The sequence below is a fragment of the Cryptomeria japonica genome, chromosome 5, assembly GCF_030272615.1.
Source record: "Cryptomeria japonica chromosome 5, Sugi_1.0, whole genome shotgun sequence".
NCBI lineage: Eukaryota > Viridiplantae > Streptophyta > Pinopsida > Cupressales > Cupressaceae > Cryptomeria > Cryptomeria japonica.
In genome coordinates this window covers 416,281,492-416,303,256 of record NC_081409.1, presented here as the reverse complement: position 1 = coordinate 416,303,256, position 21,765 = coordinate 416,281,492, and the positions used below count along the sequence as shown (strand labels likewise).

Genomic DNA, 21,765 nt, shown 5'->3' with positions numbered 1-21,765 from the left:
TTGCTGCAATAGGGTCCTTACAAGCCTTCCACGCCTCTCCAAAATTAGGATGTTCTTCATACAACTCCTTGAGCTCATCAAAACCAACAACTTCAACCTACATTTCAATCAACAAATTCTGCTTCCTACTTAAAGCATCTGCAACCTTGTTAAATTTCCCACTTCTATGTTTCAAAACAAATGTATATCTCTGTAAGAACTGTACCCATTTCATATGCCTTTGATTCAAATTCACTTGACTATTCAAACATTGAAGTGCTTGATGATCAGTGTATAAAATAAACTCCTTAGGTAAAAGGTAATGTCTCCATTTCTTAAGTGCTTGATGATCAGTGTACAAAATAAACTCCTTAGGTAAAAGGTAATGTCTCCATTTCTCAAGTGCTTGAACTATTGCATAAAACACCTGATCATAAACATAATACTTTTTCTTTGCATCATTCAATTTCTCACTGAAATAGGCAATGGGTTTACCTTCTTGGCTTAAAACAACCCCAATAGCATTTCTACTTGCATCACAATCTACTTGGAACACCTTGTTGAAATATAGGAGTGCTAACACTGGTTGCTCTGTCACCTTTGTCTTGAACAACTCAAAACTCTTTGCTGCCCTTGTCCACCTGAACTCCTTATCTCCCCTCATAGTTTCAGTTAGTGGTGAACATATACTATTGAAACCTCTAATAAACTTTATGTAAAAACTAGCTAGACCATGAAATGATCTCACCTCCATTGCGCTTTTCGGTGTTAGCCATTCTAGGATAGCCTTCACTTTCTCAGGATCCATTCTGATACCATCAAAACCCAAGTACACCAACTCTCTCTTTGCAAAGCTGCATGTCTTGAGGTTAATCAACAATCTTCCTTCTCTAAGCCTTTCAAATACTAATCGAATATGCATCAAATGTTCATCCATAGTCTTATTGAATATCAAAATATCATCAAGGTAAACTATAACAAACTTGCCCAAGAATTCCTTCAATACCTCATTCATTAACCTCATAAATATACTGGGTGCGTTGGTTAGTCCAAAAGGCATAACCAACCATTCAAACAAACCTTCTTTTGTCTTGAATGCAGTCTTCCACTCATCTCCTTCTCTGATTTGAATATGATGGTACCATCCTTTCAAGTCAATCTTAGTGAAGTATTGAGCCCCACTCAAGCAATCCACGATATCATCCATCCTTGGGATTGAAAATCTGTACTTGAATGTTATCTTATTGAAAATCTGTACTTGTATCTAATCTTATTGAAAATCTGTACTTGATTGTTATCTTATTGATGGCTTTGGAATCAACGCACATCCTCCATTCTCTGTTTTTCGGTGATAACACCGCAAGCATTGCACAAGCACTCAAGCTCTCTCAGATTAAGCCCTTCTCCAATAACTCTGCTACTTGCCTGTTGAGCTTTTCTGTCTCTGTAGGAGTCATTCTATGGGCTGCCTGGTTTGGCAAACTGGCTCTTGGAACCAAGTCAATTTGATGACTGATCTTCCTCATCGGTGGGAGTCCTTGAGGCACATTATCTAAGACAATGTCCCCAAACTCTTGCAACAAATCTGCAATCTCTCCCGAAACATCTCCCACATTTTCAATGTTAGTTTTTCAGAATCAAAGCAAAACACACCTTTTCATGTCTCATACCTTCAAGGAATTTCCTGGCATCAACCAAACACACTCTTGCATTACTACAAACTTGAACTGAATCTTCTTTTAAAGGCTTCAACTTATGTCTTTTTCTATCCTTAGTTATTGTGTAAACATTATTATACCCATCATGCAAAACTTTTCTATCATATTGCCAAGGTCTTCCTAGCAAGATATGACATGCATCCATAGGAATTATATCACATAATATCTCATCAAAATAACCACCTATTTTAAATTTTACCACACATTGCTCATTTACCAACAATTTCTTGTCATCTTGCACCCATGCTATCCGATATGGATTTGGATGCTTCTTCTTTTCCAGCTTCAGTTTCTTCACCATCTCTTCTGACACCAGGTTGTTAGTGCTCCCACTGTCAATAATGACATTACAAACTTTACCCTCGCACTTACATCTTGTCTTGAACAACTTCTTCCTTTGTGCCAGTTCATTGTCTTCACTTATCAGTGCCCTTCTAGTCATCAAGATTTCTCCTCCTTCGGCTTCTTCTGACTGGGATGAATGCTCTTCTTCTTCATTTATGTTCGCTGCCCTATTCTGATTTTCAGACCACCTTCTTGGTTTTTCCTCTTCATGATGACACTCATAGGACTTATGACCTTCTTCACCACATTTGTAGCAGGTTCCTCTGAAGGTTTCTTTTCCGAAACCTCTTCCAGATTTGCCTCGGCCTCTTGAACTTTGATCTCTTGACCCATATGTGTCTTCATATTTCTGATTTTTATTGCTGCCTCCCTCATCAAATTTCTGATTTTGTTAAGGGTTATCATCACTTTTGAATGTTCTTCCACCAGTCTTTCCTCCTTGGCCTCCATCCTTTTGTTTATTTTCAAATCTTTTGTTTATTTTCTCGTCAACTTTAAGGGCAAACTGGAATGCATCTTCCATGTTGGAAATTCTGATCAAGGACATTTCTTCTTGGATGCTTGGTTTCAGCCCATTGATGTAGCGGGCTATCTTCTCCTTGTTGGCTTCCAAATGGCTTGTTCTGATTAAAATCTTATGAAATTCTTCGGTGTATTCTTTAACAATCTTGATTCCTTGTTTCAAGCCCTGCATTTTCTTCAATAAATCCAGCTCATAATCAATTGTCTCTTTAGCTTTTCTACCATCCGGTCCCATTTTGTGATCTTTTCTTTGCCCTCTCTTCCTCTTTCTAGTTTCACTTCTTTCCACCATATTGATGCATGGCCTTTCAATCTAGTGGGCTAATCTTACTCTTTCAGGATCATTTACCTCCTCATACTCAAAATACTCTTCCATTTCATTAATACAATCTATTAGTTCCTTAATATTCAAGTTCCCACTAAAAGTACGAACATCAACCTTGGGTTTTTTCCCCATTTTTGTAATTGCTCTAACCAAGGGATCATTAGTAGGTGCTCTTTCTGCTTCATCTTGAACATATTCTTCACCTTCTTCCGTATCTGCTACAGTTTCATCCTCTTCACTTTTGGGTTCTCTTCTACAAGCAAACCCTCTTCTTATTTCTTTTCTTATGGCTTCAACTTGCCTACTCAAGGCTCTAAAATCATCCATACGGACAACATTTGGAGGGTTTCTTCTTCCATTTCTAACTCCACGTCTACTCCAACCACGTTGGTCTCCTCTTGCATACATCCTTCACAATACCCACAAGCTCGACCTTGGTGCACACTGCCTCCATCTGGTGAATCTGCCTGCACACTTAGAATCTTCTGGCTCTGATACCATTGATGCAGAGAATTAAACACAAATCCTCATTCAAAGATAAAACTCAAATGCAACTGAAAATGCTATGAAAATAGAAATAAAAATCTGCAAATTAGAAGTCAATATCTTCATTCAACATCCTCAACAATGAGAATCTGTCTCTACAAATCTGCAATAGATGAGATTGCAGCCTATGGATTGATAAATACAGTCCCCAAATCTGATGTGATCTAATCACAGACCTGCAAACATATTGTTTTATCAGCAGTAAAACAAAATTGCTTCCAGTCTTCTCTTTTATTTACATCTGGACTTTTCCCTCTCTCCTAGAACCCTAAACTCCCAACAAAAACAGCACCCCCAAACACCAAAATCCTATCCAAAACCAAAACCTCCCAAATAAAAACTTCTGCAAACTCAAAAACTGCCCGTCTAAATGCTACGGCAGCTTTTTTTTCAAGGCATCCACTCACTCTACCCCAAAAATAAACACTGCCAAAAAGAACTAAAAAGAGAAAATATGTCAGCCCTCCTCCATACGTTACTTATTAGTCCATTTACAATTGCCTAAAATTAGAGTCAAACTTGAATCCACTACTCCAGCACAAGCCTTCCAAAATCTAACGTTGGGAAGAGAAAAATTTAAATTTAAAAATTGGAGTCAATCCACGTGGATGCCCTGCATCAGATGACATCTTTTCTCATGTGGGATATATAAAGCTCATTACCTACTCTTCTCCGCTACCCCTTGACTATAGTTTAGTTCAATGGCATCAATAGCAGCAGGCTCTATCATGAACAAAAGCAAGCCCTCTGGGAAGCATCAGTTAGTTTGAACATGCCATTTTGTAGTTTGTCGGATTGCCCTATATATAAAATACACTTGGACTAAATTATTGACCGTTAACATAAATTTGTCTTCAGCTATGTTTGAGTGGAATATGTATGCTATACTAATCTAGAGGGCAAGAATTTAGTCTAAGTGCCAAAGACCCAAAACACACCCATCAGTGTGGAGATAAGTATGCTTTGTATAGATTAGGAGAAGTCTTTACTTGAATGATGGAACAATTATTTTCCAAGTTTTTTGTTAATATGTTCAAGACATACTTGCACTAAACGCATATATCTGTTGGTACATGGGAAAGAGTGGGAGAATTCACTTGAATGTAATGTGGAGGATACCCTGTGTCTCAACACAGTTCATTCTTTTTCCAAAAAAAATAGTATTCACTAGCTGATGGGGTATAAGGATAAGTCATTGTCTTGTGGCGTTTCGTTTTGAAAAGAACATGTAATAGCTTATAGTAAAGCCTCCTTAAATGTGATTGCTGTGTGTTGATGTGTTTTTTATGCACATAACATTTCAGAATAAAATACCAAGGTAATTTACCCTCTCTTGAACAAAATCACCTCATATGCTAAGAATGAGATCAACTAAAATGATTCCAAGGTTTCTACATATCAGGTCTTGACGAGTGGGTAACTCAATGGTCGATGTGAATTGCTGTGTTCACTTGGGGACTTACGCAAATGTTTGGATTATCATGAAGATGCGGAATAGGTGCTGACAATTTAAGATTTATCAATATGGCTCTGGATTTACTTCTTACTAAAAAAAATGGGCAAAAGGAATAGGGTCCAGGAAATCTATTCTAAGCCTAGGAATGTCGATCAGAAGAAAATTTGAATTATATTTTTTTTAGTTTGTCTATATGTTAGTAATTTGCATTTTTGAAGGCCTTCTGGCCATTTTTAGGCCTAGCAAGCAGCGACATGTTTTTTCAAAATCTCATCTACAACTCTTGGAGACCTTTCCAACGAGTTAAACGACTCGTAATTTTGAGTCCCAAGCAGAAAGTTATGCCTAGTTGAAGTTAGGATAAAATTTCATGTAGTTTTTTTTGAAAATTTCGTAGTTTTTAGATTTTATTATGTAATGAACAAATGTGACTGTTGGACTTCAATTCTCAAGAGGTTTTTGTGACCCTTGGAATCTCATGAACTTCTATATGTTGGATTTTCGAATGGAATAGATTACTTTTTGGCTTGCTTCAATTCTATGCTTTTTGGTTCTTGTAAACAGAATTTACAATACCGCAGGTTCTCACTCAGGTATTGTCATCTGAATCCATAATTCGGATCTGTGGTATCAGAGCAAGTTCGCTCCTGTATGTCATATCACACGCGATCAACATATCAAAGATTGGGGTTGAAACAAGGAATCCTTCAGACTACCTTCCTTTGAGACGCACACGATCGCAGATGGCTAAGTTGCAGACCGACGATGACATCAAAGCATTAGTTGCAGATGCACTAACAAAACAACATGAAGAAATGATGGAGCAGTTCAAGCAAATGCTGGAAAGTCGCGGGTCACAAGCAAACCCACCATTCACAGGGCATACGCCATTCAAGGTGCAAGTGAATTTCGATATACCCACATTTCAAAGAAAGATCGAATGAGATGCTGTTGATGATTGGGTTTCAAAATTGGAAAGATATTTCTCTGTCAATCAGTTTTCAGATGAAGAGAAGATAACTTTCGCTCTCCTCAAAGCTGAAAATCATGTGAAAGATTCGTGGGAAGCAAAGTTAGCATCCAAGGCAACAAAAAATGGCAGCACTTTTATTTTTGATCAAAAACCCACATGGGGAGAATTCATGGAGCACATAAAGGAAGAATATTTTCCTATTGATACATATGAACAAAAATATATGCAGTGGCAATTGCTTCGACAGAAGAAGGACCAAACTGTTCAGGAATATACTAATATGTTTCATGCCTTAGCAGCAAAGCTTGGCATCAAAGATTGTGAGAAGCATCGAGTTTTGAAATATCAAAGTGGACTCCACAGGTACATCCAAACCGAAATGGAATTCCTGAACATAGAGACTTTACCTAGTGCATATAAGTTTGCTACCAAAATTGAGGAGAAATTCAAACAGAAAGGAAGGAGGGATAATTTCGCAAACAACAGATGGAAGGGTGAAGGTGGCAAAACTACATGGAAACAAACCTCTAAGGACCCCTCTCCCAATTCACCAACAAAAAAGACATGGAGTATGAAGAAGACACAAGAAAACAGTATGTGGTGTGAATTCCATAAGAGTCCATCGCATAATACAAAAGATTGCAGAACCATAAAAAGCTTAATGATGGAGACGCATGAAGAGAAGGCAAAATCTAAGGTAGCAGAAACTTGCACATAAGGAAATCATGAACAGGTCATTGAGGCTGATCCATATGCCACGGTAGCTACTAGAAGAATATTGCCCCGGGAGGATGAGGAGAGATTGTTCCATTCACAAATGTGGGTCGGAGGAAAAGCCCTGCACTTTATCGTTGATAGCGGAAGTCAAAAGAACCTAATATCAGCAGAGACTGTGAAGAGACTGAATCTGAAAACAGCAACCCACCCGCAACCCTATTCAATGGGATGGGTTAGTCAAGGAAGAGATATCCAGGTGCACCAACAGTGTCGCCTTTCATACTCCATAAAGCCTTTCAAAGATGAGGTAATCTGTGATGTGGCTCCCTTAGATGTTTGTGATGTTTTGTTGGGACAACCACATATGTACCAGCGACATGGTGTTTATGAGTCTAGGCCTCGCAACGTGACCATCAAATTAGGAGAGCAGAAATACCGAATACCAGAGGTAAGTCCTGCATACACTACCTCTTTGATTAGTGCCAAGCAATGTAAGAGGTTGGTTGCCAAAACGGGAACATTCATTTTATTGATGATTCGTTCTGAAGAAGAAAGAAAATCAGTTTATAATTCCCATACCATCACAAACACCACAACACTGCAGAAAATATCAATGGATCAAATTTTGATGAAATATGAAAATCTGTTTAAGTTACCAACTGGGGTACCTACACACTGCCAAGTGAGACATACTATTGATTTGATACCAGGAACTCCATTACCTAATGAACCAGTCTACCGTAGGTTAGTATTAGAGAATAATGAGATTAAGAGGCAAATACAAGAATTGATTGAGAAGGGACATATTCGTCCAAGTGCATCACCCTGGGGCAGCCCCATTGTTCTAGCAAAGAAAAATGATGGAACCTGGAGACTTTGTAGACTATAGGGGCTTGAATAAAATTTCAGTCAAAAATAGGTATCCACTTCCCCGGATAGATGACCTCTTGGACCAGCTTAGAGGGGCTCGATTCTTCACCAAAATTGATTTGAAATCAGGGTACCATCAAGTACCAATTGAATCAGCCGATGTGTGGAAGACAACTTTCAAATCTAAAGAGGGATTTTTTGAATGGCTAGTGATGCTTTTCGGTCTAACAAATGTTCCAGCGACATTCATGAGAATGATGAATGATATACTTAGACCATTCACTGATTCCTTTGTGGTGGTATATCTTGATGACATACTCATCTTTAGCAAAACTTGGGAGGAACATTTGCAACATGTGGAAAAAATTCTCTCAACCTTACAAGATCATGGGCTTTATGCAAACAAAGAAAAGTGCTCCTTTGGTATGCAGAGTATCAGATACTTAGGATATGTTATTGACAATGAAGGTGTCCATGTTGATTCGGAGAAGATACAAGTGATTAAGGACTGGCCGTCTCCTAGAAATCTCATAGAGTTACGAAGTTTCCTCGGGTTGGCAAACTTTTATCGCAGATTCGTGTTGGGATTTTCCCATCTGTCTTGGCCTCTAAATCAATCATTGAGGGGGGGGGACACAAGCAAAGTTTAAATGGACAAGTGCTCAACAAGAAGCATTCGAGGGGCTAAAACGAAGGTTATGTTCTGTACCAGTTTTATCTCTTCTTGACCTGCAACAGTCATTTGAAATACAAACAGATGCATTAGAATATGCTCTAGGGGCAGTCCTCATGCAACATGGTCATCCAGTTGCATATCACAGTCAGACTTTTTCTGATACAGTGCGTCGATATGCTACTTACGACAAGGAACTGTATGCTATTGTTCAAGCTTGTAAGCAGTGGAAACATTACATTCTGGGTAAGGAGACTGTCATCCACACAGATCACAAACCCCTTCAATTTTTGCAAACACAAGGGAAGTTGCAAAATGATCAACATCAATGATGGTCAGCATATCTTCAACAATTTCACCTCAATATCCGCCACAAGAAGGGAAGTACTAACAAAGTAGCAAACTGTTTGAGCAGGCCTCCAATTGCAGCCATAAGTATGGTTTTGAACTCATGTGGTCATCAAACTGAAGCCTGGGCTTGCTTGTATGAGAACGATGTTGAATTTGCAGATGTTTATAATCAATTAGTGAAGGGACAGCAAGTGAATGATTTCTATTTGCAGGATGGAATGCTTTGTCACCTTGGCCAAATCTATGTGCCCAATGCAGAACGCAAAAAGTTGATATGGGAAGCTCACTATAGTAAGGTTGCTGGTCACTTTGGTATAGGTAAGACTATTGCTATACTTCAGAAGTATTTCTATTGGCCAAAATTACGGAATGATGTTATTTCATATATTCAAGCTTGTACTGCATGTGCTATTGCTAAGCCTGCCAATCGTAAACTTGGGCTGTACTCACCACTTCCTATTCCTGAATAACCTTGGCACTCAGTTTCTATGGATTTTATGTCTGGTCTTCCTACCACCAAAAGAGGCCATGATTGTGTGTATGTTGTGGTAGATAGGTTCTCAAAAATGGCAGTAATAGTGGCATGTAAAAAACCAATTTCTGCAGAGGACACTGCAAAGCTATTCTTTGAATACATTTGGGCTCATTTTGGTCTGCCGAATACCATTGGTCTACACTATGGGAAAAGGTGGACACAAAATTGACAAAGTCTACTGCTTTCCACCCTCAAATAGATGGCCAAACAGAGGTAGTGAATCGGATGATCATACACATTCTACGAATGTACCACTCAAAACATCGCCGCACATGGGATGAAAGTCTTCCATATGTTCAGCATAGCTGCAACAGGGCAATTCACAGTTCAACTGACCACAACCCATTTGAGGTTTGTCTTGGTTATCAGCCACTTGCACCCATGGATGTTGCCATACCACTTATTCAACCTGATTTGGTTCCACGTGTTGGTAAGGAGGAAGATAACGCAGCCCAGTTCATCGATATAATTCATCATCTACAACAACAAGTTCATGAAATTTTGGAACACACCAATAAGAAGTATAAGGAGAGACATGATGAGCATCGTACTCATAATTTTCAAGTTGGGGACAAGGTGTGGTTGCATATCTAGAAGGAACGATTGCAGGGTGCCAATAGGAAGCTTCGTCCTCTGTGTTATGGGCCATACACCATCATCAAGCAAGTTGGTGATAATGCTTTTGAGCTTAATTTACCTCCATTTCTAGGTCTTCATCTAGTCTTCAATGTGGAACTCTTGAAGCCATATTTTCCTCCACTATTAGATGTTGCAGATGTGGCAGAAACAATCTCCACTACAGAATTGAATCCAAATGCAGCTACCCCATTCCAATGTGATCAGATTGTGGACACCATGGTGAAAACACTCAAACAGCAGCAGATTTACTTGTACAAAGTGGTTCGAGCTGGGCAGATTGCTCAACAAGGAAATTGGTTTACCAGAGAGCAGCTTCAAGAATGTTTTCCTCATCTCATTCAAAGTGTTGATGCAATGGGGCCCATTGCTTTCCAAGGGGGAAGTAATGATCAGAAGAAAATTTGAATTATATTTTTTTTAGTTTGTCTATACGTTAGTAATTTGCATTTTTGAATGCCTTCTGGCCATTTTCAGGCCTAGCAAGCGGCGAGCAAAATCTCATCTACAACTCTTGGAGACCTTTCCAACGAGTTAAACGGCTCGTAATTTCGAGTCCCGAGCAGAAAGTTATGCCTAGTTGAAGTTAGGATAAAATTTCATATAGTTTTTTGAAAATTTCGTAGTTTTTAGATTTTATTATGTAATGAACAAATGTGACTGTTGGACTTCGATTCTCAAGAGGTTTTTGTGACCCTTGGAATCTCATGAACTTCTATATGTTGGATTTTCGAATGGAATAGATTACTTTTTGGCTTGCTTCAATTCTATGCTTTTTGGTTCTTGTAAACAAAATTTACAATACTGCAGGTTCTCACTCAGGTATTGTCATCCGAATCCATAATTCGGATCAAATGTAGGAAATGATGAATAGATCTAGTGGAATCAAACTAGGCGAGGTCTCACAAACAGGTATTGACACAAGCTTAGTGCAATCGTCTAAGGTATACTTAAAGATTTTCAGACTATCACCATTAAACGTTAACACCATCCAAGTTGATGCTTGTCAAGGGACGCGTAATAGTTGAAGTTAAGGTCACTTAAATTTCCAGTTGACCACACAAGGCGCACTTACCAGCGGCAAGAGGCTAGTGGTATGGATTAAGGATTCCACACAAATAAATTCAACAAATCTTTCGCTCAATCTAACATACATGAAAATAAATTCTAAACTAAAATTCTAATCTAACTTGGAGGAATTGAGAACCATGAATGCAAATACAACACTTGAAGAGCAAAAATCATCAACAATGAACAATTATTATGATTCAAATAGCTACAGCATATACCAGCAATTCTACAAAAACTCTCTCTTACAAATGAGAGACAAGGAGGCATATATAGAGTCTCTTACAAAATGGATGGCCCAGATTGATACAAGATCAACGGTCGAGATCATGCCAACAAAACCCTAGAATTGCCCTAATTAGGGTTTACATAAAAAATGGCGCCACCTACATATGGCCCAATAAAAAGATACCTAGTCATCAAATAGGGAATCTTCGAGAAGATTCCTTCCTGCATCTGTCTCTCTCTCCTAGCATATTCCAAGAATCTAGCCAATACTGAATCTAACTCCTCCATGGAAATGCTAGGCAAGGTATCCTACTGTAAATCAATCACGTCCAGTGAATCCGAGCAAGCATCCAAAGTGTTCTCCCAATCTGGCATGAGCTTTTGCGAACTATGAACATGAATCAACAAAGAGACCAAGTCGTCTATCTGACTCTTCTTCAAAGAGTCCAACTGGCAAAAATACATAAATTTCTGAGTCTCCTTGTTCTGCTCTGTTACTTCAATCACTTTGATTGATGAGACACTGAGAGGGGGTGAAGGAATGATAGGTGGAGGAATGATAGTTTTATGTTTCTTCTTCACTTCCTCAATCTTCTTCCTTCTGGCCTTGACTTCTCCTGGCGTGTTCTTCCTTCTCTTGGGAGCTTGACTCTCTTCGTCTGCAGAAATCTTGACATCACTGGTAGTCCTCTGATCATCCTCGGAAGTAGACTCTTTCGGCTTCATCCTTTCATAAGTGAAGGGAACACCCATATCAACTAACTTATTCATTTGTATATCTACCCATGCACGGGAGAAACTCAAGACCTCTCTCATCAATATTTTCAGGTCAATCTCTTTTGACTCTGACCAATTAGGCAATAGGATTGTCTTCTTCATTTCACTCTCATACTGTGGATGCGTATGATCTCTGTTATCTAACACTTGATCAGGATTGAGGAAAAGTCCACACTTCCTCATGAAATCCATTGACATTCTAGACCACATTCTTCTCTTCACTGCTTGCTCTTCCATCAGGTTGGCCCAATAATCTTCTATGTCTACTTTGTGGATGAACTTCTCTCCCCTGATCCTTCCTACTTTCTTATTCTGGACCAAATCTTTCTCTTTTCTTATATGTAGCAAATCGATAGAATGCAAGCTCCTCACTCGCAGTGCTGGCGGCTATGGCAAACTGGCAAACCTTTGACGTCTTCCCAACTGAAATAGGGAATGTCATGCCTATCCTATGCTTCTCTCTTTGAATGACATCGAACTCTAGAAGCTGTCTCACCACTTCCAACAAGATCATTCTGTCGGATGGATACCTAGGAAGTCTATACGGTTCGGATTGAAACCCATGAATCCTAAGGTACGTGAAAGTGGGAAACTGAATATACCATGATCTATATTTCTCTATTTACTCTGTTGCCTCCTTGGACAATCTTCTGTGGATTCCGCCTTGCAGCATCCGTGTGATGTACATAGTGAATGCATAATTCACTCTCTTATAGTCTTCAATTCTGTACATGTTCAGCTGGGGGTAGCATTCATGACTCCTGAATTGTCCTTGCCCATTCCCGACTTCACCTTTGCATATCAATCCTCTGTATGAAACAAACCGTGCAAGCATGTATACCAAGTAAGAAGTCATGGCGAATGACTTGGACCGCTCTACATTCCTCAACTGAAAGTCCAGATTGTCACTTATAATCTTAGACCAATTTACCAATGTTCCTCTAAGACAATCCTGGATGAAATAAAATATCCATCCATCGAATATTGCTCCCTGCGGCATCCCCATCACTTTGTTGAGTAGGAATATTAAGTCGCTATACTCCTCTTTGAAGTCTATGCACATGAGTGTCTTGGGAGCCTTGGAATGATGAGACCTAGGCTCAATCATCCACTCTTTGTTTATCATATTCTTGCATACACCCATCTTCTTCGTGTATCTTTTTGTATATTCATCCTTGGTCACATCCTTCATATCCGTTCCGCGTGGAATTCCGAACACCTCAGCAATAGCATCCTCAGCAAGGTAGGCAATAACAACACCCTTAGCAGTTTTGATCATTCGCGTAAGCGGATCATAACATCGTCTACACTCCAGGATAAGTTCACTGCACTGTATGGATTGTGGAAATCCAGCGGCATGAAAAATACCACTCTTCATAATGTTCGCATATGCTGGGGAAGGAACCTGATTTCCAACTATGAACATCCGTTGTCGCATCTGGTCCAAGTCTAGGAAATGCATGTTTGTATCTGTGATCTCCTTCCATCTGGATGAAATCTTGAGCTCTGGATAAAATCCAGTCTCCAACATCTTCAGTAGTTCTTTCCTTTCCTTAAATCCGGACTTCGACATCGCATCTGTACGAAGTTTGAAGTTTCACTTAGGAAAATAAATAATGCTCTTGATAAAATTCTTGACTTTCTAAAGATTTTAACTAATTAGAGCATAAAGTCAGGAGAATAATCCATACTCTTGGTAGATTTTGACAATTAGATTCAAAGTGTGACAACGCTAGGGCATGGAAATCCTCTAGAAAATTCATTAATACCTCCTTATGCTTAGAAATTATGCAAACTAAAATGCAAAGGAGTATACTGGATCAACGATGACTAAGGAAAGGTGTGAAAGGTTGTGTTTTCACACAAAGTATGACCGAGGACACCTTCCGCAGTCAACAATGGAGGTCAACAAATCTGAAGACAACCTGCAACTAATAAATTAACTTCAAAAAACATGTTGCAATCCTTAAAAAATATGCATAAACTTGATAAAAATCAGTCTTGATGATGAAAATAATTAATTTTGGAAACTTAGTTATGGCTGGTAAAAGATAAATTTTTGAGGACAAACAGCCATTAACACAGTTGCAGACCTTAAGACAGCCTTCTAATGGTCTGAAAAATGATTCCAAAATGCCTCCAAATACTCTCCAAATGTAAATTGCTAAATTTGAAGCTGGTTGGGCAATAAAGGTTAAGTCTGAAAATTGAATGTACAACCAACAATGGAGGTCTAAATCTGAAGCAAACTCAGATCTGAAGCAAATGAGAGCAAGTAGGGAGGCAAAGGTGGCATCAAACATGCGTGAAATTCACCAAAGTAAGTTCCCAGCACTTGCAAAATAAAAATTGAACTTTCCCAGCCATAGCCCCATTTTTGGAATTATGAAAATGTCTTCAATGTAGCTCAGATTTGCAACAATGGAGGTCTGGAACAACAAGCAGCAATGGAGGAGAAAATCGCCAAAGTCACCAAACACCAAAAATCGCCAAACTTGAAAAAATCGAAAAATCTGGAAATGGTCTTCAATGGCAGTGATGGGATGGATTGCCAAGCTGGAAAAAATGGAGGAGGAAAGAATCCTCAACCCAACACTTCACTTAAGCACTTTGCCAAAATTCGCCAATAAGAGAGAAAAATCGCCTTTCATGGAGACACCTGGCAGATTTAATAATAAAATATTGCTGGAGACTCCTCTCTTATACTTGCTTTTGCCTCTCACTTTCACCACACAAGCAATGTGGGATAAAACACTTGCTTATATACTTGTTTGGTAAAAACCAACTTGCTTCTAGAAGGGTAAAATCATTAAATGCTTATTGCAAGTTATTTAATTTTGTTTTTAAAATTTTAAATAATTGTTAATCATCATTTAAAAACAATCAAAATGGGCTCACTTATTAATATTTCAATTTTAAGTCCAAATTGAGGCTCTAGGGGAAAATCGACTTTAGTTGGGATTAAAAAATCCCATTAAAATCACTTATGTCAAAATAATCCCCACAAGGGAAAATCGATCTTAGCTTGGATAAAAATCCATGCAAAATTTTATCAAAATGCGCATAAAACACTCCAGGGGAAAATCGATGGCAGTTTGGACAAGGAATCCACACTCCAAATTCACTTCATTTGCAAAAAACACTCCCTGGTGGAAATTCGACCTTAGTCTGGATAAAAATCCGGACTCAAAACTCATCAAATTGCTCTCAGTGGAAAATCGACTTGGGTATGGACTGAGAGTCTGCACAAAAATCCACACTAACTTGTCACAAAACAGCCTAGTGGAAAATCGATCTAGGCATGGAATCATCCTCAACATTGTCCGCACTATAGTTGGCACTCCAGTCTGCACTCCTGGTGGAAAATCGATGGCAGTCTGGAAAAATCCTGACACTTAGCCAAATTTTAGCACTTCCAGGGGAAAATCGATCCAGGCATGGATTAGCAGTGGTGGAAAATCATAGTCAGTATGGATTTCAGGGGAAACCCATGTGTAGTGTGGATTTTGAGTGGGGAAAAGGGTGGGTAGTCTGGAATATGAGGGGAAAAGCATCTCTAGCATGGATTTTGACCTTCTAACCCTTGAAATATGGATTTCCCTTAGGAATTTGGCATTTTAACCACTTAAAATCGCTTAGAAACTTCAAAATTAGACTGGACTTAGCAAATTTTCCCAAAAAATGAGCGAAACGCTAGGAAATTATCAGGATAAAGTGCGAAATCAATTTAAATAATACCTAGGAGCGAGAAAACAACTCCAAAAGGTCTGGGAATACCTTGGCACTTTAAAATCACTGATGTGCGTGTTTAAAAACACGCTAACGTTCAAAAGGTCAACACTTAGACAAAATTTAGAATCATTAAAATATCAACGTTTGCAACTTGATCCTATAACTTCAAAACCCTAAACGGCACTAGGCATGATCAAAACTCCGAGACTCGGGCACGGGAAACACAAAATTGCCCACTAAGCAGCCAAAACCCTAACCTAACAACGTAGCAAGCCGGAAAAGAGGGGGTCCCCGTTAGCAATGGGGCGATGTGTGAAAAGGTCACAACACTGTGGAACCATGATAATTATGGTAAGATAATAACCTTTAATGTTTGAATAAGAGAACAAGGCTATAGTTTCTTGCTCGTCAAAGTCATCTTGCTACCCTTATTACAATCTTCATTCATAAGGTTTAAATAAATCAACAAGGTTCTGTATTGTTCATTTTAAGATTGCAGTACCTTTATGAATACGCATTAGTTTCAATAATTAGTCTTGGTCAAAGGACAATGGTTTTCTTGAGTATAATAAATTCCCAAGTAAATATATGTTCTTATTATGTATTTTCCTCAGGTTTGATATTTTTTTTAAATTAAAAAAAATCGTGGATGTTTGGTTGTCCTTGGGATGATTGAGGGATGTTGTGGATGTGTCGGGGATGGCAGATGTCCTTGGAGTGTAGGGATTAGTTTAGATGCATTTTGGGGTTGCTTTCCTCAAATTCTACATGATAGACGATGGCTAGGAATGTCCCCTGCTGTCCCCGTTTAGTGGAAACAGGGGTGGGGACGGGGGTGCGGGTTTTGTGGGGGGGGGACATTTATGTGTAATACAGATTACAAATCTTCTCTTCTGCCTTTGCTCTTTTGATTCTTCGTAAGTGTCTAATAATGAAATATTTTAAAAATATCAAAATAGGAGATATGAGATAGTACACATGCAAGTTCAAATGCAAAAATACAAATTGGAAGCTAGGTTTTCTAGTGTTAAGCCTTCGGCTGTGGACACAAAATCTCCTGAAGAGTGTCCCATTTCCTCTATTCCATAGAGGTTCCTGTATCCTACTGCGTAAAGCCTGATCCAAACAAGAAATTTGAAATAAATTCGTTATAATTTTTGTCAAACCAGGGTATAGAATCTCATCAGATGGTCTGCATTTTTATGAGAGCATGGTCCCTCTATTAAAATGAATGTCCTCTATTATAGTAAAGATGGCTATGAGAAATCTCTTCAAAGGAAAATCCAAGAGATATTACCCTTGGTTGGCCATTTAGTCTGCCCTTGTTGGTACAAGTCTAGAGTGAAGGATACATGCGTTTGAGTTTGCATAAAAAAAAATCATTGTGGTTAAAGTATAGAAGTTCTCCAGTGATTGGAGCAGAGGATTCTATTGAGAGGCAGCCATTTCAATGCTTCAGAGACGAAGCTAGGACCTTTGATGTATTGCTTAATACATGTGGAGCCATGCCACACAATATGCTGGAGAAAGTATTGTTACAGAAATGTTATTTTTGGGACTTTTGTATAGATTTAGTTTTACAATTCAAGCTTGAGGAATATAATTTTCTTTTTTTGGTATTGGAGTAGATTTGAACTCAGCACTTTGTAGATGTCTACAACATGGACTTTGCTGCCATTAAACCAAATGTCCTTTGACATTTTTTTTATTTTTTATCTTTTTTTGGCCCTTTGGGTTTATGTGTAGAGTTTTCTCAACTGGAGATATTATGTTTTGGAACTTTACAAGGATATTGAACATTATCTAATTAAAGATGATTCTTTGGCTTTATTTTCTCAGAGAAATACATTTTGATGAAAAATGTATATGAACATATGAGCTTTTATTATAAAGTGAATGTCATTTGCAGAGAGATGCACAAAGGAAAGAATGTATTAGATTCTGAGTTTCTAGCTTTTAAAATTCTAGGAACAGATTTTGTTTGGAATATTTGTTCATTTCAAAAGTGTTACGTTTTGGTTCCTTGTATGGTCAAAGAGGACATTTTCTTCCCAAAAATGTTTTATTTCATTTTTTTGGCAACAATTCAATTTTGTGAGCTATCGTGATTTTGTATGCGTGCTTTATTTTTCCATTTTAGATGATAAACTCAAGTAAAGAGTTTGGTAAGGAAAAGAAGAAAAGTGAAAGTTCAAGTATCATGAGTACACTTATAGGTGGACAAAGTGGAGGCAGTCGAACAGGGCTTTTCCGTACTCCAATTTCAGGTGGTGTTCAAAGTGCAACTTCAGCCCATGGCTTGCCTCGTCCCGCCTTAGCAGTTCGTAACCTCATGGAGCAGGTGAAAAGAAATAAAATCCATAATGTTTTTTGGTAAATTCTACTCTCGAGCATAACTTTGAACTCCGCCAATTCAATATTATATCAATGAAGACAATTGATGAATAATACTGTAGCTGAAAAAGTCATTATGTTTTGCAGACAGCTCTAATTGTTGCTCACTTAGAAATATACTTTACTTTTGATATTGAAAATAATTCACTCATTTGATAGAAGATAATCCATCCGTGTATTGCTTTTTTACTAATCATACATCATTTTAGCTATTTAATTTGATAAACTGATTTTTGGACAAGAGCAGGCTCGCTTTGCACATTTATGCACTGTGATGTCTCGGATGCATCATCGTCGAAAAGGATATCCTTTCGGTTCTTTGGTTGATTTTGCTCCTGATTCCATGGGACGTAAGTTACATAGTTTCAGAGTGCAACATTTTTTTACCTTTTTTTGATTGTCTAGAAGCAAGCTAAATTATCAAAAGGCCATTTGTGTGTTCAGTATTATGTCCTGTGCAAATGCAGATCCAATTTTCTCCTTCTCACCGTTAGCTATCCACACAAGGAATTTGCTAGCTGATCCGAGATGTTCTCTTGTTGTGCAGGTAATTTAATTATTATATCTTAAAACTTTTTTACTTTCCTTAATTAATACTTTGCTGTTGAGTTAGTTGCATTTTTTAGGGGAAGCAGTTCTTAACATCCAGCTAGATTTGGGAATATTTGTTTTAAATTAGTAGGAATTGGTTTGTGACATAGATACCTGGATGGAGTGGTCTATCAAATGCAAGAGTAACAATATTTGGGGATGTTTATCCTCTTCCAAATGAACAACAGGTACTTAATTTGTACATGTTTCAAAGCTTCTATATTCTAGTGTGGTGCTGTGTCAATTTGTGGAGTGTATTAGAGTTTGCCCCATTAGATAGAACTAAAATATATGATGACATTCACTTCTGACACAATGAACAGCCTGACATGTAATAATTCAATTTACTGACCATAAGATGATTTCTCTCTCATCATACCCTTTTCATGTCCAAAGTGAAGGTTTAACTAGTTGGGGAAGCAGCTGGAATGCTAAAATTACAAGATAGATTGATTTAAAATTTCTACTGATTTATTAACACCACAAGTTCATTCTGTATTTGGAAAGCTCCACAAAATGATAAATTAGTCCTTGCAGATCATTGTTTTGCACTGTAGTTGACCTTGGTATGCTGCTACAATGCTGATTGTGTTGCTTTAAATTTGTACAAAGTCAAAAATGGGCAGGCACCAATTTTTCTAAATTCTTAAAGAACACCAAATTTAGTGTATAGAAGGAATGGAAGGCATCAATATAGAACTATGGATCTCAAAGAAATGGAAAAGGAAGGAGAAACAAGGGGAAGGGTAGAGCACACCGTAGGGAGCAAATTATAAGTTTAATTAAGAATCATTAGCTAAGCTATAAGCTTTAGCAACCAGTTGCTGGAGATAGTCCCGGAACTATTCCAAATGATTTTGAAAATTCTAATATTGGAACCATCATTTTTACCACCTATACTTAAGAATAACTCATCTAATAAAGATAAAATGCTTTTGGTGTTAATTGTGTAGCATTTTTTTGTTAGAATAATATTTCTTTATTCTGTTAATGGTCAATAATGTAATTAGTTGTTAGACATCTTAAATGTCTACAGTAGTAGGTAGTCAGAAGTAGTTGATTCATTAATATCTACAGTGCTTTGTAATTCCTATATATTGTAATATTTTCTCAGTTAATATATAGTATTTTTACTAGTGAATCTCTGATTTTCACATGGTGTCAGAGCACAGGCGAATTTTTTTGAAAAAAATTTGTAATCCTAAATTTTAATTAGTGAATTTTTTTTCGAAATTTTTCCAGTTGTTTTTCCAAAAACCCGTCTAGGGTTTTCTTTAAAATTTTTGGCCTGTGTGCATGGGTGCTTAAACGCGATTTTTTCTTTCACGTTTTCAGTTTCAACACCTATAAATCACAATTTTTATTTTCGCACCCGCGTGCGCGATTCTCTGCGGGTTTGTGTTTACCGCGCCTAGGGTTCCGCGATTTATTTGCCCTTGCTCGCAATTTCGTGTTGGTGAGCTCTGTATTTCTGCGTCGGGTTCGTTTTTGCCTTGCACACAACTTTTCTGTGACTATCATTTGCGGTTTTTTGGATTTTCGCCGCGATTTTTTTACGTGAAAAGGGTTTCATTTATTTTGGAGGATTTTTGGCGGATTTTTAAACCTGCGTTCTGCATAACTTCATGATTTTTTGTGTCCGCGATCTTCAGCGTTTTTTATGGAGAGTTTTGGGTTTTTTATCGTGCTTTTTGATGCGAAAGGGTTTTCTAGTTGATTCCGCAGAAATTTTGTCTCCCATTTCTCCTCTGCTTGTGATTTTGTACAACCCATGATTTTTGAAGCAGTGTTTTTTGTCTCTGTGCAGTCTAGGGTTTTTCTGCTTTTGTTGCCTAGGGTTTTTACCCCCAGTATATTTTTTTGGCGGCCAGTAATGACTTTCTAGGTTTAGGGTTTACAGATTTTTGATGACCTAGGGTTTTTGCAAATTTGTCTAGGGTTTTGACCCTTTGTTTCAAGGTGATTTTTTTTTTGATTGCAGATTCTTGGTGGGTTTTTCAAAATCTCTTCTGGGTTAGCCAAAAAATTTCTGCCTTGAAAACTGTGCTAGGGTTTTAGTTTTCGCCTTAGAATCCGACTTGTAGATTCTTTAAAAAAAACCCTGTTTTCATTTGCTAGTTTTCATGCATTGGAATTCATGCCTTCACTAGTTCGACCTCGAGGTACGTGATGGCATCTCTGACAAACATTATGCTCGAAAGTAGCCAGAAATTCAATGGCCGCAACTACAACACCTAGAAGCAGTGCATGTTGACAATTTTTGAGTGCTGATATCTTGATGCAGTTGTTTTGGGCACGTCTTAACGTGCAACTACTACTGGAAAAGATTAGGACAAATGGGATGAGCGCAACTAGGAAGCAATCATGCTCATTAAACTCTCCGTCACCGATGAGCAGCTACCTTAGGTACTGTCCGGAAAAACTGCGAAGGAGATATGGGATCATTTGAAGAGTCTCCATGAAACCTCTGACAAGAGAAGAGCATTCTTTCTGAAGAACATGCTCTTTTCGATTATGATGGACGAGTGGACACCTCTGTAGGATCATTTGACAAAGATCAAGGACATCCGTGATCAACTTGAGAAGATTGGTCGCACAATCGAGGAAGAGGATATGGTCGTCATCACTTTGAAGAGTTTGCCAAAATATTATGAGCATTTCATTGAAATGCTGAATATCACTTCCACTGATGTCGATTTGAAGTTTCTTGATCTTTGTAACAAGCTTTTGCAGCAAGATCGGTGGCAACAACAGTTTGGGAGTAGTACCAGTTCCACCTCCACCGAGCAAGCGTTCTTTGCCAAATCTTCTGCTAAGAACAAAGGGAAGGCTCCATCTTCTTAGTCGAAAGGCTCTGGTTCTTCTCAGGACAAGAAGAAGAACGTTAAGTGCAATTATTGTCATAAGTTTGGTCACATGAAGGCCGAGTGTTGAATTCGATTGGCTTCTGAACAAAAGAAGCAAGGAGGGTCTCAACCAAAGGCAAAAGTCGCCGAACACTCTGAGCAGAAAGAATCTTCTTTCTATGCTTTTATGGCTAAGCGAACAACAGATCCAATACACTCTTCTGCCTAGTATATAGATTCAAGGGCTTCGCGACATTTTACACATTGTCGGGATTGGTTCACGAAATTTAAACCATTCTCGGATTCAATAATCTTCGGAGGAGAAGAGTACACTGTTGCTGGTAAGGGCATTGTCCAGATTCACTCAGGATGTAGAAATTTAATTTTTCTTGATGTCTACTATGTTCCAGGCATGGAACATAATCTCCTCTTCGTCAGCAAGATCATGAGGCATTCTCCTCAGTTAGATGTTATCTTCAGTTC

The 21,765-nt window shown here is 38.2% G+C and overlaps 1 protein-coding gene across 4 annotated transcripts in view; it reads left to right on the top strand.

Moving 5' to 3' along the window:
• LOC131028181 (uncharacterized) overlaps positions 1-21,765 on the top strand; it is a 115,136-nt gene that overhangs the window by 10,843 nt on the left and 82,528 nt on the right. For 2 of the 4 annotated variants that reach the window (XM_057958419.2, XM_057958418.2), the window contains exons 2-5: positions 17,592-17,792; positions 18,093-18,195; positions 18,313-18,392; positions 18,547-18,624. In XM_057958419.2, the coding sequence (XP_057814402.1) occupies positions 17,592-17,792; positions 18,093-18,195; positions 18,313-18,392; positions 18,547-18,624 (462 nt within the window). The remainder of the gene's footprint in view (positions 1-17,591; positions 17,793-18,092; positions 18,196-18,312; positions 18,393-18,546; positions 18,625-21,765) is intronic. The other 2 variants (XM_057958420.2, XM_057958421.2) reach the window with 2 other exon arrangements.